Source organism: Raphanus sativus, chromosome 8 (genome assembly GCF_000801105.2).
Source record: "Raphanus sativus cultivar WK10039 chromosome 8, ASM80110v3, whole genome shotgun sequence".
Taxonomy (NCBI): Eukaryota; Viridiplantae; Streptophyta; class Magnoliopsida; order Brassicales; family Brassicaceae; genus Raphanus; species Raphanus sativus.
Window position 1 is genome coordinate 10,178,875 of NC_079518.1, and position 16,634 is coordinate 10,195,508.

The 16,634-nt window shown below is 36.1% G+C and overlaps 4 protein-coding genes across 4 annotated transcripts; 2 read left to right on the plus strand and 2 right to left on the minus strand.

Moving 5' to 3' along the window:
• Positions 1-310: 310 nt before the first annotated feature.
• On the minus strand, positions 311-1,985 carry LOC130498967 (uncharacterized). The gene is made up of 2 exons (XM_056992832.1): positions 1,179-1,985; positions 311-542 (listed from the first exon to the last, which is right to left on the minus strand). Exon 1 carries the CDS (start codon positions 1,983-1,985, stop codon positions 1,269-1,271), a length of 717 nt encoding a protein of 238 aa, XP_056848812.1. The 3' UTR covers positions 311-542; positions 1,179-1,268.
• Positions 1,986-5,023: 3,038 nt separating this feature from the next.
• Positions 5,024-7,063, plus strand: LOC108822282 (protein FAR1-RELATED SEQUENCE 9). Its single transcript, XM_018595321.2, has one exon. It carries the CDS (start codon positions 5,268-5,270, stop codon positions 6,828-6,830), a length of 1,563 nt encoding a protein of 520 aa, XP_018450823.1. The 5' UTR covers positions 5,024-5,267; the 3' UTR covers positions 6,831-7,063.
• Positions 7,064-7,110: 47 nt separating this feature from the next.
• On the minus strand, positions 7,111-8,378 carry LOC108822285 (uncharacterized). The gene is made up of 2 exons (XM_018595324.2): positions 8,050-8,378; positions 7,111-7,802 (listed from the first exon to the last, which is right to left on the minus strand). Exons 1-2 carry the CDS (start codon positions 8,237-8,239, stop codon positions 7,258-7,260), a joined length of 735 nt encoding a protein of 244 aa, XP_018450826.1. The 5' UTR covers positions 8,240-8,378; the 3' UTR covers positions 7,111-7,257.
• A 136-nt stretch (positions 8,379-8,514) lies between these two features.
• On the plus strand, positions 8,515-12,724 carry LOC108821944 (probable pre-mRNA-splicing factor ATP-dependent RNA helicase DEAH5). The gene is made up of 2 exons (XM_018594939.2): positions 8,515-12,013; positions 12,198-12,724. The coding sequence occupies exon 1, from the start codon at positions 8,740-8,742 to the stop codon at positions 11,971-11,973; it is 3,234 nt and encodes a 1,077-aa protein (XP_018450441.1). The 5' UTR covers positions 8,515-8,739; the 3' UTR covers positions 11,974-12,013; positions 12,198-12,724.
• Positions 12,725-16,634: the final 3,910 nt, after the last annotated feature.

The following is a 16,634-nucleotide window of genomic DNA, read 5'->3' on the forward strand; positions in this document are numbered from 1 at the left end:
GATTTTATTCAAATGATTTCCACTGTTGAATCATAACAAAACCCGAAATAAACAGAACCAGAAATAATATAATTAATTTATGTCTTTTTTTTTGCAATACATACTAGAATCTTTATCATAAGAAAAATAATTGCTAAAATAAATAACATAGTAAATACTCATATTTGTGAGTTTCAAAAAATTATTTATTTTTTTATGTTTATAAATATTTAGATACAATTATATTATTTTGTGAGAACTAGGAATAAGTGTCTTTTTAATGTTGGGTTTATCAAAATAAAAGGAAAAAAAAAACTAATTCTGTGAAAGATAATTGAAAAACCATAACACTTGAAATTTAAACAATAGTCTCACAATAAAAAGCAAGAAAACAAATACCGCTTCCAAAGTTCGAGACTGCTTTCTCCATGAGCCCAAACACTAGCATGTCTGCATGGAAACCTGAGAAGACCCATTTGCGGTCACAGTCGAAGTCGAAATATTCTCTATTCATTTCCGTTTTGATAAGAGTACAAAGCTTTTGACATCCATTTTGCGGCTTCCTAAATTTAAGTAAACATGAATAGAAATTACAAATCGTTAGACTATAGCCAGAGAAACTCAACCAAGAATTTGTGATAAGTTATAGGAATAAGTCATGTTATACAAAGTCGTGACTTCTGAAAAAAACTTTCTTAATAACTTTTATAACCACAAGCAAAAGTAGTTGTTTAAGAAAAGTAGTTGTTTAAGTTGATCTAGCTTCTAAGAGTATGAATATTTATATATAACTTTTTATTTTAATAAAACATATATTTAATTTTATTTATTTTTATCGATTTATTTGATATTTACTTTTGAGAATAAATTGAATTGTGTTATAGTTTTATTTAAGCGTACAAATATATATATATAGACTTTAAAAATTTTTGACTTATTTTAAATATGATTTTCTTGAAAATTTACAAAATATTTTCACAAATATATATAAATTTATTTTTACGTGTTTTCTAGTTATACAAAATATTTGTGAACAATTTAAATTTAAATTATTTTAATATTTAGTTTAACAACTTAACCCGTTTTATAAATTTTCATAAGATGAATGTTATCATTTAGTTTAATATTAGAATATTAATATATACTAGCAATATATTTATTTTAAAAATATAAAATTGATATAATTTTAATCTATATACCTGTTCAATGAGCTGAGCCCAAGAAGTCAATAAGCCCAAATAGTTTCATCGTCTACCCGTTTCGATTCGAATGCTACACATCTCTCTGAATTACCCCGTCGACAGTACAGGTTCTAGGGTTATAGTCTTGCAGTCGTCATCATCATCATCATCTCTGTGCAGTTCCTCTCGATTATCTCTCGCTTCTGCCAAGTCACAAACTCCGTCGCGGCGGAATCGATACCCGCGATGATGAGTCTGGAGCACGTCTTGAACTACCTGAAACGCAACCACCTCGAGAATCCATCTTTCTCCTACGCATTGGAGGAAAACGACGACGACAATAACGGAAACATTTTCTGGGCCGATCCCTCCTGCAGGTCGAACTACGCCCACTTCGGCGACACACTCGTCTTCGACACCACCTACGTCAGGCGCAACCCTCAGCTCCCTCTCGCCGCCTTCACGGGATTCAACCACCACGGGCAGCCTCTCCTCTTCGGCTGCGCTCTCCTCCTCAACCAATCCCAATCCTCCCTCGCCTGGCTCTTCCACTCCTGGCTCCGAGCCATGTCCGCTTCTCCTCCTCCTCCTTCCGTCACCCTCGAGCCCGACCCCGTGATCCACCTCGCCGCTTCTCAGGCTTTTCCCCAGGCGCGTCTCCGTTTCAGCCTCCCGCTTATCGCGGAGAAGCTCGGTCACGTGTCTCGGTCTCACCCCGGGTTCGAATCGGAGTTCTTGAGCTGTGTCCGTGCGACGGAGACGGTTGGTGAGTTCGAGGGGGCTTGGGACTCTGTCGTGAGGAGGTACTGTCTGGAGGATGATCATTGGGTTCAGTCTATTTATAGTGTGAGGGAACAGTGGGTTCCTGTTTTTATTAAACTCATTTGATAGCTAAAGAAAAAGAATTTTCAAGTCCACCTAATTATCTTTTTATTATTCCAACCAGGACTGTGTCTTCTTTGTACATTTTGAGACATTATTAGTCTATCAAATTCTTCTTCAAAGATTTCGTTCACTCCATTTTTCAAATTTCTTTTTTTTTACTCCATATTCTTGTTTTGGTCATTGAGTTGCTCATCATAAACAACAACCATAAGCGGTTTTTGCTTATTGGGATTATACATCAGATTTCTTATCATATTCTAGATTTGACATTTCGAATGTTTCAAAATATGCAACTATGAGTTCAGATTTCTGATATATACTTCAAGTTTCGTGCCATGAACCCTTGGTTTCACTTCCTTCATATAATGATAATGAGTTAGGAACAGCTGCTGCAAGAGATATACCAATCACTCCAAGTCCAACAATGGATGCAGTTTTTTCAAATTTGATCTTGTAAGAGGCTTTCTATGCTGCCAGTGATGCTACCTTCACAACTAGTGTTGCAGCATAATTAACAGAACATCTTGTTACCCAAGTCTCTATGAATCCACCCACTAGCAATGAAATCACAACTCCAGCCAACACCCATGTTATTTGATTGCATGGTTTTTTTTAGTGTGATAGGACTTTTACATCAGAATCCTGCAATTTAAACAAAAAAAAACTTGAAGTTAACAACAAATTTTATTCATAGTAGATTTTGTTGAAACTGTTATTAAACACATTGCCAACAACAGTGCCACACAAGGTCATAAATCCAAGTGGGAACATGACCTTGGTATCTTTGTTTGCAAAGGTCACCACTAATGCAGTGATGGAGATGAGATTGGCTATCAAGACTCCAAGTTCTTTCTAGTAATGTACCCTTTAAAAGCCACAACTGTACTCATTCAATGGGGAGCAAATCTGGAAAAAATTTCTAGTGGAGATTCAGTGATGAGATTATCTTGAAAGCACGATTAATAATCACAAAACTCCATAACATAATAACTTTAAAATTAAGAAACAATCATCAAACACAACTATTTGAAAGAGGGTTTAGTTATCTTGTTGTAAAGTTGAGGGTATGCATTAAGATGTTCCACTCTACGTTAGTGATGTTTTCTTGGAGAAGTTCCCCAAAAAGTTCTTGAAGATGATTTGTTCTATCTTCTAGCTTTTCTCCTTCTGCTTTTGCTCATTGAGCTGCTTCTCCAACTTTTCTACAAGACGTTTTAGTTCGATCTTATAAACCCAACTCGAAAAAGCTCTAAGTCCCTCCCTCCCTCCCCTAATATTCGAAATAAACATGTTTCTAAAACCCAATTAATATTCAAAACAAATCTGGAAATCTTTCTAATGGAGATCCAATGATGAGTTTATCCTGAAAGCACAATTAATAATCACAAAAATCTATAATAAGATAACTTCAAAATTAAAAAACAATCATCAAACATAACTATTTGGAAGAGGGTTTAATTACCTTGTTGTAAAACTGATGGTATGCATTAAGCTGATTGTATGAATTAAGTTGTTCCACTCCACGTTGGTGATGTTTTCTTGGAGAAGTTCCCGCAAACAGTACTTGAAGCTGCTTTGTGCTATCTTCCAGCTTTCCTCCTTCTGCTTTTGCTCATTGAGTTGCTTCTCCAACTGTTCTTCAAGGCATTTTAGTTCAATCGCATAAACCTAACTCGATAAAGCTCTAATTTTCCTCTCTCCATATTCAAAATTAAACATTTCATTGAAACTATGTAAACATCAATCTCATAAAACCAACTCGTAAAAACTCAAAATCCCACCAATATTAACATAGTCTTCAATGCTAGAATAACAACTCACATGACTATAGATTTTGTTGTCCATGGGTGGATGAAACCGCCAATAACAAGTGGTAGAAGACCTCCAACAATCATCCAATGCACATATGTAGCTGTATGACCCATAATAGATCAAAAGATTACACATGTACATGTATGTAAAATCAATCAATAATCTCATTTTATTTTGGAACAATAACATAATTTTTATTATAAAGCAAAATTATTCATATCAAATTTAATACTTTTATTACATTCGAAAACAATAATTATAGTATACAATTAACAGTAAAAATATGAGTTAATGTTGTTTCAACATCATTGCAGTTATCAGTCCAAGTAAATTCCAAGACCACCCATAAATGTAATTTTTAGGTTGTTGTTTGAATATTTCACTACATAAAATGTTATTGACACTAAACTGTCCATGACCATTTTCTACACTAACAAATTAGCAAGTTGCTCATGTAAAGCACCTAAAAGAAAGTTCTAAAAAACACATATTAAATAAGTAAATTAAGTTGATTATATAAACAAAGCACTATTTTACAAACATCAGATCATTAGATAAAGCATATCTAGATCATATGATAGAATTAATTTCATATCAGCTAAGTCTGATTTTAAGTTAGCCAAATCTTGCTCTATTTTCACTAGTTTGTTTGCCATAACTCCAAACTTTTCATCATGTACTTCATCAAGCCATTTGAAAACATGGTTTTAACCCAAATTTACTCATCAATAAAACCTTCTGCTCGGATTACTTGCAGTAGTTGACCTTAACATAATAATGGCAGTTCTAAAGTAGCATCTCCTTGGAATTCCAGGCTCAAGATCCATTAATTTTTACTTCACAACACACAAAATGCTCAAATCAAATTTATTGAAGCATGTACAAAAACAATATGATCTAAGATTTGACGAAATAGATTTACATATGATGCAGATTCTCTCTTTTCATATTTCTGAAAGATCTTAATTTTTAAATTTGGGAGTCTTTGAAATGACTCTCACGATGTTAACTTTTGTGAGGAAACATGCCGACGTTAGAAACGTTGTTGACGATAAATGTTACGGAGGGACGAGAATATTAACCGACATAAAAATGATGATTTATTTCATATAATTTTCAGTCGAGGATTTATTTTATTGACTTTTTATTCGAGGGTTTAAATTACTAAAAAATCATTTATCTTTCTCATCTATATACCTGTTCAATGGGTTGAGCCCAACAAGTCAATAAGCCCAAATAGTTTCATCGTCTAACCGTTTCGATTCGACTGCCACTCATCTCTCCGGATGACTCCGTCGCCAGTACAGGTTCTAGGGTTATAGTCTTGCAGTTATATCTGTGCAGTTCCTCTCAATTCATCTCTCGCTTCTGCCAAGTCACAAACCTAGTTGCCGCGGAATCGATACCGCGATGACTCTGGAGCACGTCTTGAACTACCTGAAACGCAACCACCTCGAGAATCCATCTTTCTCCTACGCATTGGAGCAAGACGACGACAATAACGGAAACATTTTCTGGGCCGATCCCACCTGCAGGTCGAACTACGCCCACTTCGGCGACACACTCGTATTCGACACCGCCTACGTCAGGCGCAACCCTCAGCTCCCTCTCGCGGCCTTCACAGGCTTCAACCACCACGGCCAGCCTCTCCTCTTCGGCTGCGCTCTCCTCCTCAACCAATCCCAATCCTCCCTCTCCTGGCTCTTCCACTCCTGGCTCCAAGCCATGTCCGCTTCTCCCCCTCCTCCTTCAATCACCCTCGAGCCTGATCCCGTGATCCACCTCGCCGCTTCTCAGGCTTTCCCCCAGGCGCGTCTCCGTTTCAGCCTCCCTCTTATAATCGAGAAGCTCGGTCACCTGTCTCGGTCTCACCCCGGGTTCGAATCGGAGTTCTTGAGCTGTGTCGGCGCGACGGAGACGGTTGCTGAGTTCGAGGGGGCGTGGGACTCTGTCGTGAGGAGGTATTGTTTAGAGGATGATCACTGGGTTCAGTCTATTTATAGTGTGAGGGAACAGTGGGTTCCTGTTTTTATTAAAGACACGTTTTTCGGAGAGCTGTGTAGTAGTAGTGATGAGAGCTTTTTCCACGGGTTTGTGGACGCGTCGACGACGTTGGAGACGGTTATGACTCGGTGCGAGGAAGCTGTTAACAGCTGGCGTGTGAAGGAGCTGAGAGAGGATTACGAATCGGCTAACACTGCTCCGGTTTTGAAGACGAGTTCTCCCATGGAGAAGCAGGCTGCTGGAGTGTATACACGAGCGGCGTTTTCGAGGTTTCAGGAGGAGTTGGTTGAGATCCCTGAGAATCCTGTGAGTAAGATGAGTGATTCCACTTACCGTGTGGGGAAGTTCGGGGGAGGTCACAGTGTTGAGTTTGAGTCTGGTGAGGTGAAAGCTAGTTGCAGCTGTAGGATGTTTGAGTATTCGGGGATTGTTTGTAGACATATATTGGCTGTGTTCAGTGCTGGGAATGTTTTTACTCTTCCGTCTAGGTATATACTGAGGAGGTGGACCAAGGAAGCGAAGAGTGGCGAGTTTTCTTCAAACGGTGGTTGCGATGAATCTTTAACCGTCTGTTATGAGAATCTCCGCCAAGAAGCAACTAAGTATGTTGAGGAGGGAGCCAAGTCTATTCAGGTTTATAAAGCTGCAGTGGTTGCCTTGGATGAAGCTGCCAAGAAGGTTGCTGCTGCTGCTGCTGCAAGTAGTAAAACTAGAGGAGGGGATTCTTCTTACCGTTCTGAGGAGGCTCAAGAAACTGCCAATGGAATGAATCATCCTGGGGTTAACGAACTTCAGTGTCAGGGTGAAAAGGAGAGGACCATACTTGAGCTGACAGCTGAACTTGAGAGGACAGGTCAGCGATGCGAAGTGTATCGAGCAAACCTGTTGTCTGTTTTGAGAGATTTGGATGAACACAAGTTTCAGCTGTCTCTCAAGGTGCAAAACGCTAGGCTAAGCTTGAAAGAGTGAGTGCAAGACCTGATGGATGATGCACATACCATCACAGTTCTACTCCATGCTTGTTATTGTGGGAACGAACTCCATGCTTTTGATAAAAATCTTCTAGCTTCAACAACTCTGTACTTTGAAAAAGATGATAAGAGCACTGATGTCATGCTTAGAGATGCTGCCAGATGTTACATTGTTAAATCTAATCGACCTTATAATTTACATCTATAACGAGTACAAGATCCATTATTTCATCGTTCTACTCAAAAGATCAAAACCATTAACAGAACATAATGAATGATAAGACATTAAAGCTTGTCTTTATTATCAAACAAACCAAATACTGGATTACATATGTTTTGACACACACAAGTGTACTCTATAAAAAAAAGTAAGAGAAATAAATAAGAAAACACAAACCTAGAAGGAGGAGCTAAGCAAAGATGGTTTATGTGAACAAGAGGCCGCATATGAGAAACACAGCGTACAAGCTAAAATCCATAGAAACAGCGTTCATTATCTTCTTCATCGTCAGGACCATCTCCAGGGCGTTGCCCACTTGGTCCGCTATGCCTTGTTGTCCATTCATTACTGAGTTTTCTCGCCTTGAAGCCGAGGAAGGATCTCCATGATGGCTGAGCAGAACACGTCCCAGCACAATGGTGGCATCGGTCAAGAGAAGTAAGAAGACAGGTCTGAAGCTTACAATGCTGCCCAGGGAAGAGAAGCCGAGATGAGATAGTAGGACAAGAAGGGCGATCAAAAGAGATGAGAACATCCGTCCGTATTCGGAAGCATCAATGGCGGCTCCAATTTGTTTTGGAGTGATGGTGTTCACAAAACTAACCAGAGGAGTAAATGCTTGAGACTGTTGTACCCTTGTCTCTCTGGGGTCTGAAGCAGCCAACGTTTGTGTATACTTGAGAGGCTGAGGAGATTCTGCTCTGCTTGGATGGATGATACGATCCATATTTTCCTGATGACTGATGAAAGCTGCAAAATGACACAAGCAGGATCATCAAAAGGTGTTTCTTGATAAGTTCATCAAAAGAGAGCATTCACAAACAGTGGGGTTCCTTCCTTCCTTCACCACTCTCTACAAATGCATCTTCTAATCGTATATATATATTTGTTCATACTTCGTATATATGAATTCGAATCTATAACTAAACTTGACTGCTTCCCTATGCTTCTACCCAATAACAATTCGAGGATGATCGTAGGGGAGGCGAAAGAGAACCTGTTTCTCGATCAGTAGGCGGAATCATCTCCAGTGAGGAATCACTAGTGCGGAGATGAGATTGAGTAAGGGAAGTGGGATCGGAAGAAGGAGGAGGAACGCCGTTGATCTGACCAGTGATAAAAGCCAGACGATCGGATCCTCTTTCTAAGATCTTCCGCCTCCTCGCTTCTCTGCTGTTCGACGCCATTGCCTTGGGAGGGAGGGGAGGAATCAGAGTTCACGACGGAGGAGATTAGATTAGAGACGCCGTGGGGTCAGCTTTGATCCCTTTAAAAACGCGGATTTGAAATCGCTTCTAAACGTCAGTTCAGTTTACAAACAAACTTGTTCTTTAAAGGCCCAATTCCTGGCCCATTTATGTAAATCTTGCGATGCGACGATGAAAACCTGCAACAAAAAAGGATAATTATGTTAGTTTCCTTTTCACACAAGAGAAGGAAAAGGAAAACTAATGACGGTGGCTGGGATTATAAATAGGGAGGTAGTCAAGGGTTTAAGATCATCCGAAAACACACACACAGACGATAACGAGAGAGAGAGAGAGAGAGAGAGACGATATCAATATTAGTAAACTAGCTTTTGCATTATTGAGTAAAGATACGTTTGATTCATTGTTATCCTAAAGCACAAAGTTGGATTCAATCCCTAACATCTTGGGGATTCATCATCTTGTGATTGGTGGCTGCGATGATGAAGAAACTAAACCACCTAGCTCTAGTCTCCCACGTCTGTAACGAACTGGAAACGCATGTAGGTGTAGGTCCAAAGTACTTAGCGGAGTACATAATCCATCTCGGCCGCAACTCCGAGACCGCCGATGAACTCGATAAGAAGCTGAAGAAGGACGACGCAGAGCTTCCTGATTATTTAGTCCGCTCGCTCTTAACTGCAATCCGCGACATCTACCCTCCTCCTCAGCCCCCAAAATCCAAAGCGTCAGCGATCAAGGAGGATACTAAGGATCGAAGGGATCGGGATCGAGATGATAGAAGAAGTGATAGATCACGTGAAGGAGGTGATAGGTCACGTGGTGGTGGAAGAAGTGATAGGGGCGCAAACGAGCCTGAGTTGTATGAGGTTTACAAAGGTAGAGTGACTAGGGTGATGGACTCTGGCTGCTTTGTTCAGTTTGATAGGTTTAGAGGCAAAGAAGGTTTGGTTCATGTTTCTCAGATGGCTACCAGAAGTGTGGTGAAGCGGGATATGGAGGTTTATGTCAAAGTTGTATCTATTAAAGAGGGTGGTAAGTATAGTCTTTCCATCAAGGATGTTGATCAGAACACGGGTACAGACTTGAAGAAGCCTTCTTCATATGATGATGATGATGATTTAGGGAGGAGTAATCCATCGTATAGAACAAAGGATGGCCACGTCACCAAGACTGGGATTTCAGGTATCAGGATTGTTAAGGAGATTAATGTAGCAGCACCTTCACGCAGACGACTGAAGAGGATGAGCTCCCCTGAGAGATGGGAAGCGAAGCAGCTCATTGCTTCTGGTGCCTTGAAAGCTACCGAGTTTCCAGATTACGATGAGGATGGAGATGTGATGCTTTATCAGGAGGAAGAAGAGCTTGAGATTGAGATGAACGAAGAAGTACCTGCCTTCTTGCAAGGGCGGACCAGGTACTCTGCTGACATGTCTCCTGTCAGGGTTTTCAAGAATCCAGAAGGCTCCTTGAGCCGTGCTGCTGCACTTCAGTCTGCGCTCACCAAGGAGAGGAGAGAAATGAGGGAACAGCAGCAGAGAACAGTGCTCGACTCTATCCCCAAGGATCTGAATCGTCCTTGGGAAGATCCTATGCCTGAGACTGGTGAAAGGCATCTTGCACATGAGCTTAGAGGTGTTGGATTGTCTGCTTATGGCATGCCTGAGTGGAAGAAGGATGCTTTCGGGAAAACTCCATCTTTTGGGAAAAGATCAAAGCTTTCTATCCAGGAGCAAAGGGAGAGCCTTCCTATATACATGCTTAAAAAGGAGCTGATACAGGCTGTCCATGATAATCAAGTCTTGGTGGTCATTGGTGAAACTGGTTCAGGTAAGACGACACAGGTGACTCAGTATCTTGCCGAAGCTGGTTACACTACGAAAGGAAAAATTGGGTGTACGCAGCCTCGCAGGGTGGCAGCAATGTCTGTTGCAAAGAGAGTAGCTGAGGAGTTTGGTTGTCGTTTGGGAGAGGAGGTAGGGTTTGCTATCCGGTTTGAGGATTGTACTGGACCAGACACGGTGATCAAGTACATGACTGATGGTATGCTTCTTAGGGAGATTCTGATTGATGAAAACCTCTCTCACTACTCTGTTATAATGCTTGACGAAGCTCACGAGCGGACGATTCACACTGACGTCTTGTTTGGTCTTCTAAAAAAGCTGTTGGAACGCAGGCCTGACCTTCGTCTGATTGTCACATCCGCCACGTTAGACGCAGACAAATTCTCTGAGTATTTCTTCAAATGCAACATCTTTATAATTCCTGGAAGAACCTTCCCTGTAGAGATTCTTTATAAAAAACAGCCAGAAAGCGATTACTTGGATGCAGCTCTGAACACAGTTCTTGAGATTCACTTGACTGAGCCAGAGGGTGACATTCTTCTCTTTTTGACGGGACAGGAAGAGATTGATTCTGCATGTCAGTCTCTGTACGAGAGAATGAAAAGTCTAGGCAAAAACGTTCCTGAACTCATCATACTCCCTGTTTACAGTGCCCTTCCTAGCGAAATGCAGTCTAGAATATTTGATCCTCCTCCTCCTGGCACCCGGAAAGTAGTTGTAGCTACAAACATCGCAGAAGCTTCTTTGACAATAGATGGGATATATTACGTTGTTGATCCCGGGTTTGCGAAGCAGAACGTGTATAATCCAAAGCAAGGACTAGAGTCGCTTGTCATAACTCCAATCTCACAGGCATCAGCGAAGCAGAGAGCTGGGCGTGCTGGTCGTACTGGCCCTGGGAAATGTTACCGTCTCTACACGGAGAGCGCGTACCGTAACGAGATGCCTCCTACGTCGATCCCTGAGATCCAGAGGGTTAACCTGGGAATGACAACCCTCACCATGAAAGCAATGGGTATCAATGACCTGTTGTCGTTTGACTTCATGGATCCACCCCAACCGCAAGCCTTGATCTCTGCTATGGAGCAGCTGTACAGCCTGGGAGCTTTGGATGAGGAAGGACTGTTGACAAGGCTAGGTAGAAAAATGGCCGAGTTTCCTCTCGAGCCACCGCTCTCTAAAATGTTGCTAGCGAGTGTGGATCTTGGTTGCAGCGACGAGGTTTTGACGGTGATTGCTATGATCCAGACGGAAAACATATTTTATAGACCAAGAGAGAAGCAAGCTCAAGCAGACCAGAAGAAGGCGAAGTTTTTCCAGCCTGAAGGTGATCACTTGACATTGCTAGCTGTGTATGAAGCTTGGAAGGCTAAGAACTTCTCAAGCCAATGGTGTGTTGAGAACTTCATACAGTCACGGTCGTTACGACGTGCTCAAGACGTGAGGAAACAGCTTCTCAGCATTATGGACAGATATAAACTAGACGTGGTAAGCGCGGGGAGGAACTTGACGAAGATAAGGAAAGCAATCACGGCAGGATTCTTCTTCCATGGAGCAAGAAGAGATCAGCAGGAAGGAGGTTACAGGACGCTAGTGGAGAATCAACCGGTTTACATACACCCGGGCAGTGCATTGTTCCAAAGACAACCGGATTGGGTGATATATCATGATCTTGTGATGACGACCAAGGAGTACATGAGAGAAGTGATTGTTATTGACCCGAAGTGGCTTGTGGAGCTAGCTCCAAGGTTTTTCAAGGTGGCTGATCCAACACATATGAGCAAGCGTAAGCGCCAGGAACGCATAGAGCCTCTGTATGATCGTTATCACGAGCCTAACTCATGGCGTCTCAGCAAAAGACGTGGTTGAGAGAGAGATTTCAAGTTTTTATTCACCCAAATCCTCAGATGTACATATTCTTGTTTTTTTTCCATCATTCTTATGTGATCTTTCTTAGTATCTTTTGTTTCAGAATCCTGTTTCTCTCCGTTATCAGTATTGTTCCGAGACTTTTTTTTTATATCATTGATGGTTTTAATGAATGAGTCTGTGTTGCTTCTCAAAATCATAACAATTTTCACATTGAAACTCAGGTCAAAGGATGTGTACTCCCAAGAAACCAGCCACTGTGGTTCTCCAAAACAGAGCTCGAGCCTTTCGTTTTGAAAGTGTTTATAGACTCGGATAACAATGATATGGCTCAAGTTTTTATTTGTTTTTAATGCATACAATATAGATGCTGCCATATATATCTGGTTAAAAGTTATAATGTGAAGTTTTCAAATCTCTATGATCAGTTTTAAGATATATAGAACGATCCCCTGGCCCTGACCATGCAGGTTTCCATAAAGTGGAAGTCCATAATGCAAGATGTTCACTTTTATACAATTTAATTATATAGTTAAATTTAAAATTAAAATTTCTATAAATTATTAATAGAAATTCAAATGTTAAAAAAAAAATTATTCAAAAAACCTATAGCATTTTAATATTATTTATTTTAGCTATGGAAATTTTTTAAAACAAAACCAGACATGGATAATCTAATAGCATCTAGAATTTGAGAAGTTAAGCATTTAGGTTCGAAACAACTTTACAATTTTAAATCTGTATCATACTTAAATATGAAATTATATTTAAAATATATTTTAAAGAAAAATAATAATATATAGTATAACAGATGATAGAAAAGGTAAAAATGAAAAACATATAATAAAATAACAATTGCTGATGAAATATTTTATTGTAAAATAATAGTTGAACAAAACTTATAAAAATAACATTTATCTGTTTCATTTTTCCAAGCATATACTATATTATAGTATAGTTTAGATGAAAACATTTTTCTTTTAGGTTGATTTTTTTATTATTATTTATATTTGAGGTGGTTTAAATAGTTAGACGTGAATAAAACAAATCAATAAAATAAATATTTCTTTATTGAGCAACACAAAATAAATATTTCTGTGAAAAAAATTGGTTGTTTTAACTAAATGATTGACCGTTCCAATTTGTCTCTTATAGTTTTTTCACAAATGATATAAGATTATCAAGTATCAACAATGAACCTGTTGAATAATATATCCAACTGTTAAAACCAATATAAGATGAATGTTAAACCAAGAAAAAATAAACGGGTCAAAAATAAATAAAACATAACATTTTAATATTGTTTATTTTAGCAATGGAAAACTTTTAAAACAAAACCAGACATGAATGGTTTACAACATCTAGAATTTGGGAAGTTAAGCATTTAGATTTGAAACAACTTCACGGTTTTAAATCTGTATCATACGTAAATATGAAATTATAATTGACGTCTTATTTAAATATTAGAAATAGATTGTAGTGAGTTGCACATTTAAAAAAAAAATTATATTGATTATTCTATATTGAAGATATCTTATATTTAAAATATATTTTAAAGAAAAATAATAATATATAGTATAACAGATGATAAAAAGTAAAAATAAAATAAAATAACAATTGCTGATGAAATATTTTATCGTAGAATAATAGTATAACCAAACTTATAAAAAGAACATTTATTTGTTTTAATTTTCCCCAGCATATACTATACCAGTTTTTATTTCATGATGATTTTTTTTTTAATTATTTATATTTGAGGTGGTTTAAGTCAGATCTGAATAAAATAATCAACAAAATAAATATAATAAAATAACAATTGCTGATGAAATATTTTATTGTAGAATAATAGTTGAACAAAACTTATAAAAATAACATTTATCTGTTTCATTTTTCCAAGCATATACTATACTCTATAGTATAGTTTAGATGAAAACATTTTTCTTTTAGGTTGATTTTTTTTTATTATTTATATTTGAGGTGGTTTAAATAGTCAGACATGAATAAAACAAATCAATAAAATAAATATTTCTTTATTGAGCAACACAAAATAAATATTTCTATGAAAAAATTTGGCTGTTTTAACTAAATGATTGACCGTTTTAATCTGTCTCTTATATTTTTATCACAAATAATATAAGACTATCAAGTATCAACAATGAACCTGTTGAATAATATATCCAACTGTTAAAACCAATATAAGGTAAAGTTGAACCGAGAAAAAAATGCACGGGCCGAAAAATAAATAAAACATAGAATTTTAATATTATTTATTTAGCAATGGAAAACTTTTAAAACAAAACCAGACATGGATGGTTTACAACATCTAGAATTTGGGAAGTTAAGCATTTAGATTTGAAACAACTTCACGGTTTTAAATCTGTATCATACGTAAATATGAAATAATAATTGACGTCTTATTTAAATATCTAGAAATAGATTGTAGTGAGTTGCAAATTTTTTAAAAAGTAATCTTGATTATTCTATATTGAAGATATCTTATATTTAAAATATATTTTAAAGAAAAATAATAATATATAGTATAACAGATGATAGAAAGAGTAAAAATAAAATAAAATAACATTGCTGATGAAATATTTTATTGTAGAATAATAGTTGAACCAAACTTATAAAAAGAACATTTATTTGCTTTCATTTTCCCAAGCATATACTATAACAGTTTTTCTTTCAGGATGATTTTTTTAATTATTTATATTTAAGGTGGTTTAAGTCAGATCTGAATAAAATAATCAACAAAATAAATATTTTTTTTGAGCAACAAAATAAATATTTCTATGAAAGAATTGGCTATTTTTAATTATTAAATGATTGACGGTACCAATCTGTCCCTATATATTTGTCACAAATGATATAATATTATCAACAATGAATCTGTTGAATAATATATTCAACTGTTGAAACCAATATAAGGTGAATGTTGAATTGATAAAAAATGCACGAGTTGTAAGTAAATAAAACACAGCATTTTAATATTATTTATTTTTGCAATGGAAAACTTTTAAAACAAAACTAGACATGGATAGTCTAGCATCTATAATTTGTGAAGTTAAGCATTTAGATTCGAAACAGCTCCACAGTTTTAAATCTGTAGAATGTAGAAATAGAATGTAATGACTTGCACATTAAAAAAAAATAGTCTTAGTTATTATATATTGTAGATATCATATTTTAAATATATTTTAAAAGAAAAATAATAATATATAGTATAATAGATGATAGAAAAAGTGAAAATGAAAAAATAAAATAAAATAACAATTGCTGATGAAATATTTTATTGTAGAATAATAGTTGAACTAAACTTGTAAAAAGAACATTTTGTTTCATTTTTCCAAGCATATACTATACTATACTATAGTATAGTTTAGATGAAAACAGTTTTTCTCCGAGGATGAAAAAAATATTTTATCATTTATATTCACGTGGTTTAAATAGTCAGACCTGAATAAAATAATCAACAAAATAAATATTTTTTACAAAATAAATAATTTTATGAAATAATTTGGGTGTTTTAACTAAATGATTGACCGTTTCAATTTATCTCTTATATTTTTGTCACAAATGATGTAAGACTATGTTTTGAATAATATATTCAACAGTTGAAACCAAAATAAAGTGAGTGTTAAACTGAAAGAAAAATACACGGATTGAAAGTAAATAAAACATAGCATTTTAATATTATTTATTTTAGCAATGAGAAACTTTAAAACAAAACCAGACATGGATAGTCTAATAGCATATAGAGTTTGGGGAGTTAAGCTTTTAAAACAAAACCAGACATGAATAGTCTATCATCTGGAATTTGGAGAATTAAGCATTTAGGTTCGAAACAACTCCACGGTTTTAAATCCGTATCATACGTAGATATTAAATTATAATTTATGTCTTATTTAAATATCTAGAAATAGAATGTAGTGAGTTGCACGTTTAAAAAAAATTCTTAATTACTCTTTATTGAAGATATCTTATATTTAAAATATATTTTAAAGAAAAATAATAATATATAGCATAACAGATGATAGAAAAAGTAAAAATGAAAAATAAAATATATCTAGGAAATAATTTGACTGATTTAACTAAATGATTGAAAATTGCTGATGAAATAATTTATTGTAGAATAATAGTTGAACCAAACTTATAAAAAGATCATTTATTTGTTTCATTTTTCTAAGCATATATATACTATACTATAATATAGTTTAGATGAAAACATTTTTTCTTTTAGGATGAGAAAATATTTTATCATTTATATTTGAGGTGATTTAAATAGTCAGATTTGAAGAAAATAATCAAAAAGTAAATATTTTTTAGCAACACAAAATAAATATATCTATGAAATAATTTGACTGTTTTAACTAAATGATTGACATTTCCAATCTGTCCCTTATATTTTTGTCACAAATAATATAAGACTATCAACAATGTACCTGTTGAATAATATATTCAACTGATGAAACCAATATAAAATGAGTGTTGAACTGAAAAAACATACACTTGTTGAAAGTAAATAAGTTGGAGTCCGCTTGACATGTGTTATATTGTTATTGGTTCTCTATATTTAATTATTATTATTATTTTCATCTAATAGTTTAAACTTTATTATTTCATTGTAAAATATTTTTCTAAAAAAATAATACCAAAATTTA